At 38.1% G+C, this 12,862-nt stretch overlaps 1 protein-coding gene across 2 annotated transcripts in view; it reads right to left on the bottom strand.

Annotated features, from left to right (window-relative positions):
* Positions 1-12,862, bottom strand: part of IMPG1 (interphotoreceptor matrix proteoglycan 1) — a 152,139-nt gene that overhangs the window by 93,608 nt on the left and 45,669 nt on the right. For both annotated transcript variants that reach the window (XM_011942932.1, XM_011942933.1), the window contains 3 exons: positions 12,482-12,648; positions 12,176-12,204; positions 2,826-2,890 (listed from right to left, as the gene is read on the bottom strand). In XM_011942932.1, coding sequence (XP_011798322.1) covers positions 2,826-2,890; positions 12,176-12,204; positions 12,482-12,648 — 261 coding nt within the window. The remainder of the gene's footprint in view (positions 1-2,825; positions 2,891-12,175; positions 12,205-12,481; positions 12,649-12,862) is intronic.

The raw sequence follows: 12,862 nt of genomic DNA, 5'->3' as shown, positions 1-12,862 counted from the left end.
GTTCTTGAAAAAATATGACTCATACTCTGTTGTAAGTTCTTAATTTTTTCTATTAAAGACCCAAGTTTGGTGCTCCCCTGTATGTGTTATTGTTAAATGCTTTTGCTAGATGAGACCTGATTAATTTTTTCTTTTTGATACTATATAAAGGACGCACAGGCAGATGTTTACCTTGAATTTGCTCTCCTGAGAGTTTTCTTAGAATACTACCCAAGTCTTTAAAATGTAGATTGCTTTAGCAATCATTGAGGCATAATATTTTAATCAGAAAAACCCAAGAGATGAAAGAACATTAAGATGCTATGAATTTCACTTCTTTTAGAACAGATCACCACAGACCATTTCAAACATGTGGCAAATGTTTTGATATTTTTAAAGATCTTCATAGAGTGCAAGTCTAGGTTCTATTCAAGCAAAGAAAAAAGCATCATTGTAATACAAATGCATTTCTATTTTGTAATAAATTACTATTTAAAAAATGCTCAGATAAAATAGTGTTATTGTTAATTGGTTTATATTTAGCCAGAAACAGCTTTCCATTTCAACCTTAATTAGGCAAAAACATAGAATGCCTTAGTTTATTCTTGTGTTTTAGAAAACAGGATATCCTGAAAAATGATTCGATCTTTCCTTACTCCCTGAAGAGCACGTGGTACCTGGGAACTGGCAGTCACAAGTAGTCACTTGTCACTGTGAGGCTCTGTGAAGTAATTGCACTGGGTGTGAAATTGTGCTTCCTAGTGGGGGCATGAGAGTGGGTATCAGAATCATCTGGGCGACAGATTTTTGGCTAATAAAGTACATACCCTGTGACATATCAGAACCTCAAAGGATGTGGTCCCTGTCATCTTCCCCTTCTGCCCTCACTGAAGAATCCTGCTGTGAGCAATTGGGATGGGTGTGTTCTGTGCTCCGGACTTCACCAGACTATTGCCAATGTAAGGCATCTTCAAACTTTGTAATTCTATGAATAATTGGTTTATGCTACAATTTTTGTTACAATAAGAAAGTGCTTAGCTAGTACCCTAGAAGAACAAATTTTTATTTGGCTATCCTTCCATTTTATTACCTTGAAAATATAAATTATTCACATAATTACAACTAAAAACAATTATTAGGTAGCCGGGGTTTACCTTCAAATGCATTCAGCCTCTTTTAGAGGTTTCTCACTCTTCCTTCACACCTAGGCACCTAGTAATATTTCCCAATCAAAATCTAATCTTGACTGTTCTGTGTGTGTACTTCAACCTCAGGTGTCCAGGAGTACTGGGTAAATCATTCTAAAACATTTGTTGCTAGAACTCAAATATATGGTGGTGATATATCACATTATATTATATCAGTTGTCCACTGGTCCCTCAAAGTTTTTATTTAAAAAAATGAAAAATAATTCATAAGAAAGAGGTCATTTTAAGTTATTGTAACTTATCTTATTAAATCTAATCTTGTTATCACAAGAGTTTCTATCAGCTAAAGTATATTAACTACAAATTTAAAGTACAAATATAAATTTCAATTCTCTTATTAATTTTGATTGTTTTCCCTTTTAAAATGAAGTTAGTACAAAACTTCTTTTTACATGTTTGTATGCGCCTCCTCTAAATAATACCTTTTTGAATAAGACTTGATATTAGGTGTCACAGGTCAAATCTGAGCTGTTTATAAGTGGGAATTAACTATGCAGTTCTTCTTTTTATTGTTAAAAATACATTTTACTGCTAACTATTTTATAATTAAAATTCAACTAGGCTTGTCCTATTATTATCTACAAGTCAGTCTAGAAATGATAAATTAGCTGAACTTAGGAGAAAACTGAAATATAGGCACATCAGCTTACTCTGAATGTCAGTAAAGAAAGAAATGGGAAACTAATATTACCATTTATTTACAAATATCTATTTTCTCAATTTCTACATTTTAAGTTATCAAAAATTAATTTCTTAAAACCTTATTCACATTACTAAAAATCAAATGAACTGGGGAATACAATGCCCAGAGAATAGTTTTATTGTATATGTTTAAAAGTATTCTTAGATTATATGGGAAAGTGGGAAGACTGCAATAGAAATATACATGAAAGAGAAATTTCAAACATCTAATATACACAGGAGAAATGATTTTCCTCTGCCTTTTGGCAAACTCTAGAATAAATAGTAATATTCAATATTGATAAGTGTTGTAATGAGACAGGCTCTGGTCTTTTCTGCCAGTGAGATATTTAAATTGTAACAAAATTTCTGGAAAACAAATTTGGCAAAATTTATTAAAAGCCTTAAAATCCATAGTGTTTGATTTAGTAACCTATTTTTAGAAATTAGTGATTTGACAAAGATTTATGTTTAAATATCTTAATTAAAACACTATTTGTAATGTCAGTTACAATGATACAATGGTTAAGTTGATGACATCTGTATGGATGCAATAGAATGTTGCAAGTCATTAAAATGATAATTTTGAAGAAATTTTAGTGGAACTATAAAATATCCTTTACATCGGGTTAAGTGGAAAAAATGACACAAACTCTAAGTAAAAACGGTCTCAGTAACGTGTATATAATAGAAGAAAGAAGGCAGAAAATAGTAAATGTTCATGATGGTTGCTTCCAAACTGTAAGATATTGAGTGGTTTGGTTTTACCTTTATTCCTTTCTGTATTTTCCAAGTTTTATACGATAAATTTAAATTATTTTACAAGGTTAGAAATATAAGCTAGCTTTGAGAAAGTACATTATAAACAATATCTTCAATTAGAAATTGTTTTATAAATAACATGCTATCATGATTTGAATGAAAGTTTAGAAGCAAAGAAATTAGATCTAAGCTTACCTGCTGAAACCACAATGGTTTCACCAGGCTCTCCCAATGTCTTCTCTGCAGATACTTCATCTTTTCTATTAGTGCAACAGAAAAGAAAGAAGAGGTGGTGAAAGAGAACTTGATGACAGTAGAGAATATACATTTAAATTTCTTATACTGAGTAGACCTAAAAGTTATAGGAAAACCATAGTTTAAAATTGGATTTACCTGGTTTTAAATTACAGAAGTAATTTTTGAATATATTCTCATTGAGGAAAAATTCAAAAAACTCTCCAAAATGGTTATGTTTGACTCCGGTGTTTTCCACTGTAGTGGTTTTGTGTGGTCCTGGGGTTCTGTGGTAGGCAAAGCTGGTCTTTGGGGCCTAATGTTATAGTTCCATTGCACTTACACTGTGTTCTTGACATCAGAGATAATTGATGACAAGATCTGTGACTGAAATATTCTTGTTAAAATCTCAGACCCTCAAGCCTGCATATTCAGAGTCATTAAGCTTATCTAATAAAGTAACTCTTGTGGTTACAGTAATGGGAAAGAGGTAGATTTCTGGGTAATACAGGTTTATTAAATCTGTATTCTGGGCACAGCCATTGCCTGTAATGGTAACTAGCCAGGAAGTTGGTGGTAGGTTCTCAGTGCCATGGAATGATGGTGTGGAAGAGATTCTAGGAGCAGATCCAAGGTCATGGTGTTAGAGCTATTTGTGTATAATGTTGGCCCATTCTGACAAGCTTTACTTAGAAAGGAGTAGTGGTGAGAGAGCCAAGTGGGAGGGGGTCCCCCACAAAACTCCAACCGGCCTGCCCAGTGGGATAGAGCCTTGGGAAGTTTGCGCAGTTTGCAGCGAGGAGGAGCCTGGCCCCTCCTTTTCCTGTGTGGAGCCTGAGATTCAAGCTGCATGCGGGAAGCACTCTAGCAGGGACTCTGGGCTAGCAAGAGTCCCTGTGTTCCCCCTTTTCTTCCTTTCCACCCAGTAAAACCCTGCTTTACTCACCCTTCAAACCATCTGAGAGTCTAAATTGTCATGGCTGTGGGAGGGACAAAGACCTCGTCTTTAGCTAAACTAAGGATAAGTTCTGTAACATTTTTGGCACCCAACGTGGGGTTCGATAAGTAGTGAGTGAAATGGGGACTCAAAACCTCTCATTGTTGCTTCTAAGCCTTTTCATCCTCGGATTTCTGAGGGTAGGGGAAACCATGCCCCCATACCCCATCGCTTCTGGGCATTTTCATGGCCCTTTCCTTCCTTTTTCGGGGTTGAAAAAGGAGCAGTGAGCAGCATCTCCCCGCTGCTCTCCCCTCCCTGCTGGGGCTGGGACACATGGTCTAAGGGTCCTACACAGCTGGCTGGCTTGTTCCCAGCCATGTGTCACTGCAGCAGCCTTCTGCTTCCCCAGCCAAGGGGTCCAGCTCCATCAGACAGTAATTAAACTTCTCCCCTGGTGGAGGAACTCTTGCGTAAGAATAAGAGGTTCTTCTCGAAGCATTTTTAAACTTTTTTTTTTCTTTACTCTTCCCCACCCCTTCTGCAGTTAACCTTTAAATTTCTTATTCCCCTTTACCAGGCCAGACCCCCACTCCCAACAACTATCACTGTATTCTTTGCAAAGTTTTGGTTGTGAAATCAAGCCTCCATCTTGTTATACATCTTGAGGACGTGGCTTGTAATTCCAGTGGCAAGACTTTGTTTACTAATCCTGCTTTAGGGGATGAGCCCTTTCTGGTTTGATATTTGAATGTTTTTCTAAATCAGTCTCTTAAATGACTGGAGTTTCTTCTGCCTGTCTGTGTGTGTACTGTGTGTAATGTCTGTCAAAGAACTCTAATTAATTTGGCCTAAAGAAAGACAAGCACTTGGATCTAATTTTTTTTAAGGAAAGTTAAAAGCTGTGGTACCTTTCAGTGCATGTGACTTTATTCTTTAAGAAATAAAAACAACCTTAAAGATTATTGGTAAAATGAAGGTGTCATTAAAATGTAAATAGGTGAACTAAACTATGCAGGTCAGATGCAAGGTTTGCTAAGTGTTTTGAGGTTATAAACTGCTTTTTGGGTTTTGAGAACTGTCTTTTTGGCTTCACAATAGGTAAGGCCTGGGGACATATGGAACTAATTACACCCTTAACTAAAAAGGCAAACCTCTGCTGCAGTTAGCACACAATTAAAGTAACTTATCAGGTTTTATCTTGAAGTTAAAAATTGTTGGGAGTTAACAATATAACATGTGATTGAAACTACTGCAAACAGATTTACATGCAAGGGGTGTAAGAACAGTAAAATGTGTTTTTCTAGTAAAAGGTTATAAGAAGGCATGGAAATGTAAACTTTGGCCTAGGGTTAAAGGATTGTATTCAATTAGATGGAAAAAGGCTGAAGGTTCAAAGAAGTGCTGGAAGAATTGTGGAAATTACTCTTGCAGAAGAGGTTCTTTGTGTGAACATATTGACTAAATTCAAACAAAAGGTATTATATGGTTTTTCCTGTAAATTGAGCATTGAGATAAAACCATAACAAAATTTTCTTCAGGCCCTAATCTGCTCTTTGGCAAAATTTGTAAAGGGTTATAAAAGGTTTTTGCTTCTTTAAGATTTCTGAGTCGTCATTTTGGCACAATAAATAATTTATGGCAATCTGGAATTACATTTCATAATATCAAGTGCTTTAAACATATTTAAAAGGCTTCCCAAAATCAAACTTCAGTTTCAAAATTGTTCTTCCTGACACCTGGCTTTTTGGATAGCCCGGAGAGCCCCTGGAATGTCCAGAAAAGAGGTAAACAGGATTATTTGATGTATTTAGGTACACGGGATTGTCAAAGTGATGTTCAATCTTCTTTAGGTCTTATCCGGGTAAATAATGCTGATCTATGTTCCAAAATTCTGTGGGATTTTGCAAATTCTAATGTCTAAAAGTATGCTATTGTTGGAACTGAACTCTCGATTCCCTCCTGGGCAGGGGTCGTCGCGAAGGATCACCTACACGAAGTTCACAGCAGAGAGTTATTTATTACTAGCGCGCTAGGGTCCCAAGCTCTAAGTTGGTCCTGGGACCCCGACTGCTTGTTACAGGCTGTTTATATAGGCTAACACAAGTTCAAACACAGCTTATGGCGCGAAATTCAAACAAAGCTTAAGGCGTAAAATGATTGGGTCTAGCTATAGCCTGAGCAAGGGGTCTTGGTTTAATTGGTTAGAGCAGGACCTTATGAGGTTCTTTCCTGGAGTTGATAATTCCGGGAACTTCGAGGCAGGGTGAGACCCCTGGAATTGGCAGGGTGGGACCTCATGAGGTTGTTTCCCGGAATTGGCAGGGTGGGACCCTATCAGGGTGGAACACTATCGAGGCAGGGTGGGACCCTATCTAGGCAGGGTGGGACCCTATCTAGGGCCACCTGGTGCTAACTTTTTAGGTTTTGTAAGGCCTACTAGTTTCACTATCAATCATAATTAAGGTTGTTATGTTAACTTATTGTAAACCACGGAGATAACCAAATTTGTAAATTGTTTCTATCTGTAACTACGCTGGACATTTTGTTATTCACAGACAGTTGCTGTCTTGTTTTTATCCTTTTCAAAAGATGTTTCATAATAAGCTGTAGGACTTTAACAGGTGCTCTCAAATACAGACTTCTTATAACTTTGGAGATTGTAACATTGGAATAAGGGAAAATGTACAAGACTGGTGAGGAGCTGAGATGCTCATGAATATGAAGCCAAACCAGAGTTAACTAAATGGACTGAACTCAGAAAGCTGAAGCAATCTTTTGACTTTTTCTTGGAATATTGCTGATCCTTGTTTTATTTTTCAGAGTCAAGGAAACTTATTTTGAACTATTTATAGTCTTTAAAAATTAAGTAATGTATACTCCTGGGATAAAAATTTGGAGCATGTTTGTTTCTCTCTGCCTGGTTCCTTTAGAATTTGGAAACTATCTGTGAGTATTCTTAACTTATGGCAATATAGTTGTTTGCATCAGTGCAATAAGACTCCATTTTTCTTTTGCAACAAGACACAATTGGAAAAATTGGGTATTTTATCAAGGCTTTGACTGAAAGTGTATGCCTCCCTTTAAGGAGTCCATCTTGACTTACAGAACCAATAAAAGCCTCCCAGTGGGGAAACTGGCCTTATACCCTTGTCTATGCAGTCCCTGTACAGGGTCCTTGACCTATGGTCAGTAAAGAATGTCACTTTCTAACAGGTCCAGGAGCTCCAAGTTTATCTTAGGACCTTAAGAGGAGGGGATCACCCACCTCACAAGCATTTGCGGATACAACCATAGCTGGGGTCAGCATTTGAAAGTCTCACCTGAGATTCCTTGTGGAACGGACATCCATCAAAACCAATCCAAAAGGCTTATGTAGAAATAATTATTATTGCTGCACTTTATGTAAATAATTAGGCCAAGTATAAAACCAAAGTCTATTTGCAAACAACTCAGTCCTATTATGATTTTGTTTTTAACAAAAATGAGGACTGGAGAGAGGGAAATTATGTTTCAAAACTTATACATTTGTCATTAAATTCTAAACTCATTAGTTGTTTTTAAGTTTTTGCCTATATTTTAGACTAACCCTGCTTCTTCTGTGAACCAACCAGCAATCTCTGGCTGCAACTCAGAAAGAACAAGAGGGATGGGTAATGTAGAAATCTGGATCAATTTCTAGTTCTGAGCAATTATCCTGCAAATCCTGCCAGGTGATGGAATAAATAGGGAATAAATAGGGTGCCCATCACATGGAGGTTTCTTTTTTGGGGAAGTAGGACCAAGGGAAGTAACCAAAGCCAAGCACCATGCACCCAAATTCTAGCAAGCATAACTATAGCTACTAGTTATCTTGGTGTGGCACAAGACATCCTTTTCTCTCCCTTGTTGAAGGACTCAGTTCCACAGTTTCACCTTAGCATTCAGCTTATGATAACGAGTCCATGGAACCCCCTGAGACATATTTTTGTCCCAAACTCAATTCCAAGCTTCTGGTAAAAGCCCTAGGAAGGAAAACTGGATCTGAGGGATCCAGACGTGACAACAGAGGTTAAAAGGCACAGCACAGGTGAACATGGCTGATTCCTGCTGATTTAGCCAACCCCAAGCCTCCTGTTTTGTGGATAAAGGCCACATTAATATCTGTGGTATAAATGAGGTCTAGGGAATTCCAAGGCTACTGACGGTAGCAGGGATAGAGACATAGGTGAGAGCAGATCATTTCCATTCTCTGAGGCCCTCCCTGCTTGATGGGTGCAAGCTGTTTTGGCATTCATGGTGGGAACTGACAAGGTCACTGGGATTTGGGGATGCAAGGATGGAAGAGGGAAAGAGGACACTCTTAATTCTCTCCGTCATGTACCCTGGGCATATGTTAGGAAGAGAAGGAAACCAGAGATGCCTGCTCCCCTCTTTCTAGATGTGTAGCCATTCATCTTCAGTCTGCATCCCTTTCAAATGCATCCCGAACCCCTGGGACTCCTTTAAAAAAAATGCCTTATTTTTCCTTTCTCCTCCTCTGTTCCCTCTTCACTGATACATAATTGTGTCTTCATACTACGCTCCCCTCAGATGCATCCTCCAGACTGGAAAGAGTTAATTTCCCAAACCTTAAACTGGTTGTCTTAGGATTGGGCTCAGGGGAAAGGAAGCCAGAAGCACAACATGCTGGCAAAAAGGGCCATCAGACTCCAGACAGTCATGCAACCAGAGCCTCAGACAATGACCCCTTCTGCTGGGAATCCTTAAATCGGCCTCTGAGTGAGCTCTGACTGCTGTTTCCCCAAAATAACAGCCCCTGTCAGCAGGAAGCGGTTTTGTCTTTGTCTTTATTCTTAATCCAATGGTTAGACGTACTTCTTTAGAGTGGGGAATGAGAGGGCCAAGTGGGGAGAGGGTCCCCGGAAAAACTCCAACCAGCCTGCCCACTGGGGTAGAGCCTTGGGAAGTTCATGCCATTTGCAGCAAGGAGGAGACTGGCCCCTCCTCTTTCTGTATGGAACCTGGGATTCAAGCTGTGGGTGGGAAGCAGTCTAGCTAGGCCAGTGTCCCTGTTTCCCCCTTTTCTTCCTTTCCACCCAATAAAACCCTGCCTTATTCAGCCTTCAAACCATCTGCAAGCCTAAATTTTCATGGCTGTGGGATAGACAAGGACCCCATTTTTAGCTGAACTAGGGAAAAGTCCTGTAACAATGGTAGTAATATCTTCTGAAACTCACTGGAAGGTTTGTTACTGTAAGCTATTAGGTCCAAAGCGTTGTGTCTGCATTAGTATAATATAGCAGCATTTGACCGATATATTTGATCTAATTTTCTGTGGCTCGTGATGATGGGAAGGCCAAGGGGAATGGCTAGGTGTTCTGTTGTTTTACAGTACAGTTATCTAGAATTAGTCATAGCCAATAGTATCACCTACATATTTCTGCCACACACAATTCTGCCATATTGTTAATGTGTGATATATAAAATATTATCAATCAGCCTGCCACAGGCTCTGGCCAATCAGAACAGATGTTAACTGGTAAACATCGATGACTACAGTTGTACACACAGGCCAGATAAAAATTTAGCCTCTATAGTGGAATCTGAAATCAGCTATTCTTGTTATTTTTTTCTAGTATTATACTACGTACTTAATAAATGGTTTTTATGGAGACCATATTTAACAACTCTCATTATATCAAACATTATAGCACTCATAGCCTAGACAATTTGTTTTTTACTTTACAGATCTTTGTTTATAGTAAGATCACCTTCCTCTTAATATCACTCTCATCTCCTTCTGTGTCTTGCTGTAAAAAAAAAAAAAATAACCAAAATAACAGCTAGTAAAATGCTGGCTATCGCATTAGTCACAAGTCAACAGTCCATTTTGTGCAGGACCCTGTGATGATGTTTTCTTACCCTTTACTAAAAGATGTGATTTGCCATTAAACTGGCAATCTATACCATCACCAAGGATCTGTAATTTGGGAAGCTGAGCTACTCAGTTCTTCCACTGGCTTTATTTCAAAGTCATTTGAAATTGGTAGACTTACGGGTTAGTCAGGTGAGAAAATTTTGTTTTGTCTTCTTGGAAAGGATTAAAGTAAAAGATAATTTCTTTTCTTTTCTTTCTTTCTTTCGTTTTTGAAAACAACTTGGTAACCATAGCTAATGTAAAATGTTTGTTTCATGTTCCTTTCTTTCTCTCCAGCAATGCTGGCAGGTACAGGAATAGATGAAATGCTTCCATTTCCTTTTCTTTCTGGCTTGGGTAATTGTTCCTTATAGTTTTTAATGGTTCTCTGTCAAGATTTGGTACATTCTGTTGATTTTTTTTTCTTATGGATGGACCCTGAGTTGCCTTCTTTTTCTTTTTTAAAAGTGGAAGCATCAGTAAAGTGTTATCCTATATTTAAATGAGAAGAATCAATATGTCTGTGTTTCGTGAACAAAGGTAATACTCTAGTACTAAGATTTTCCTTAGTCACATTATTTCTCCTGGCAATCTCTTTTTAAAATCTGTAAAAGAGTGGCTTGGTAGACATAATTGATTAACAAAATAAATGAGGATTTTGCTCAGTTTTGTACAGTAGGTGGGAAAGTATGAAACAGTTCCTGCCCTTGAGCAGTTTATACTCTACAGGAAAACTGGAGAAAGCAAGGGAGTGTTCAATAAAAATATAAGTGCTAAAAAGAGTACAAAGTTCAAAGCAGGAAGAGATTGCTGTAAACTCAAATAGTCCATTAAGACATCCTGGTGAGGTGGGATTCCACCTGGAGCCTGAACGAGAGTTGAATTTTGATAGATGGAGTAGAAAAGGCAGATTCTTCCAAGCAAGAGGTAAAGGCTAGGGTCAGAATCGGAATGAATAGGGTGTGGGCGATATGCAGTGAGGAAGAGGCGTGGTGGCAGCTGTGGAATCATGGATAATAATAATGGGAGGCCAAGTTGGAAAGGTTAGGAGGTGAAAGGTCTGGATTAGTTAGTTCAGCTTCTGCCTCAGTGAAGGTTCTAGCAAGAAACAGATGACTCACTCATAGTGGGGTAACTGGTGCAAAGTTCAGTAAAGGGATTATTTATGAAGTTGTGTGAAGAGTATAAGAGCAACCGCAAGGGAGAGTGCAGTACCCCCCATTTTCAGTAACAGTGGGGTGCTCAAACTATCCTTGGGGCCAGAAGGGATGAGAGGAGACCAGGAGTCAGCCATAGATAAGGCCCTCTGGAAAGAACGGCCTGGCAGGAACTGAGCTGAAGCTGAAGAAGGCCAATAGGCCTTAAAGACTCTGCAGGTGTGTGTAAATTTTCTGCCATCATTCTCTTCTGTCTCTGATTTCTTCCTCCTCACTGGCTGGCCATAACCAGAAGCCAGAAGCAAGGGATGCCAGTGATGCAGTACTTACCACTCAGCCTCCTGCACACGGAGGTGGGCTGGAGAAGGTTGGGGGTGGATATTCAGAACGGCAAGAGGAAGATGTAGGAATCTTTTGAAAGCCATTGAACAGGGCTCGATGTAATAAAAGAAATATTTCAGACATTAATCTAGCAGCAGTTATGCAAGTTAAGGAGGAGAAGAGGTTAGAGGCAAGGAAATCTGTCAGGGAGATCAGATTAGACATTTTTCACAGAGTATATTAATAAGGTCCCAGACTAGGTTAGTGGCAAAGGGAATAGAAACAGAAGGGATAAATATGAAAGGCATTGTAAAGTACTGTCAGTAATTCGTATGGCCAAATGTGTGTCTCTCTTTGTAGTATTATCTTCAGATTTAGACTTCTAAATGCCATAAGATGTATGTAAGTTTAGAGTTTTTTGTGAGTTTTTGTGAGTTTAGAGTTTGACAACAACGTCTCTCTTCTTTAATCATTTAATCTAATGTAGTTTTCCTTTTCTCTTTATTTTGTTTTTCAATTTTCTTATTTGATATTCAGTTCTTGTTGAGGATATAACTTAGAGCTTTAGTAATTTAGTTTGAGAGATGTTAACACTTTACAGAATACCAAGTGAGAGTTCAAAATTCAAGTTGTTCTTTGATTGTATTAAATCTTTTCTTGAGGTAATTAATAGTTTACTATAAATTTGAAAAATCAAACTATTTTAATTTCTCTATTTCTTATAAGTGAAGGTGTGCATTAAATACATATCACATAGTGATTAATTCATTTTGTCTGCAAACAATGCAAACATCTATCTAAATCTATAAGGTCTATTTTTTTTTTTAATGTACTGATTTATCTTCAGTACATTATATGCAGGAATTGTCTGTCAGAATAATCTATTCAGATCTTAGTGGCTGACATAAAATCCTACAGGTAGAATAGCTTAGTTTCACTCTGTTATACTATCTTTTTAAAGTCAAGAGCACACACACACTCTATATTGGGTACTTGCCTCTCAGGGAAACTTCTCTGTTTTATTCTCTGCAAAAAGATAAAGATAAAAAGTAATTTTACCAGGAGATAATGCCAACTGAAGAGCTAAAGTCTATTTTCATTCCCTTCTCCCTTAAACTACACTTCAACCTGACTGTACCATATTATTTTGCGAGAATAAAATTTCTATTGGCTTAATCAGATACCTCCAAGCACTTCTTCAACTAACTATTATGCTGTGGAAACCAATTCAAAAGGCCTAGGGGCTGGAGCCTGGGAACTATTCGTGCAGTGTTCCAAATAACCATGTGGTGTTTAGGCTCACCTGCTGGAGAAGATCCAGGTGCTCCTGGGAATTGCTGAAGTTTTTTCCAATGTCAAAGAGGCAGAAGGTCTCCTGCTGGCAGATGCTGACCCAGTCCTGATATTCCCCTGTGTCAGGGATGCGATCCAGAAAGATCCGATATGCTTCCCATACTGCTTCCTGACACACTGTAATACAGAGTCATTAGGGGTGGAAAATGGCCATGCCCTAAGAGACTCCCCATACCCAATCCCAAGCAAAGTCTAATAACATGGAAAATTATTTCATGGCTTATGTTGACACACAAATTTACAGTCTCTAAAAGTTAATTCATTTAACAAATATTTATTGAGTACTTACTATATGCTATGGAGAAAAAGGAAAGCAAGAAAATAGGGAATA

This window comes from Colobus angolensis, unplaced genomic scaffold (assembly GCF_000951035.1).
Source record: "Colobus angolensis palliatus isolate OR3802 unplaced genomic scaffold, Cang.pa_1.0 Scaffold213, whole genome shotgun sequence".
NCBI classification, from domain to species: domain Eukaryota; kingdom Metazoa; phylum Chordata; class Mammalia; order Primates; family Cercopithecidae; genus Colobus; species Colobus angolensis.
The sequence above is the reverse complement of the archived record's forward strand: the minus strand, read 5'-3'. Positions and strand labels throughout refer to the sequence as shown.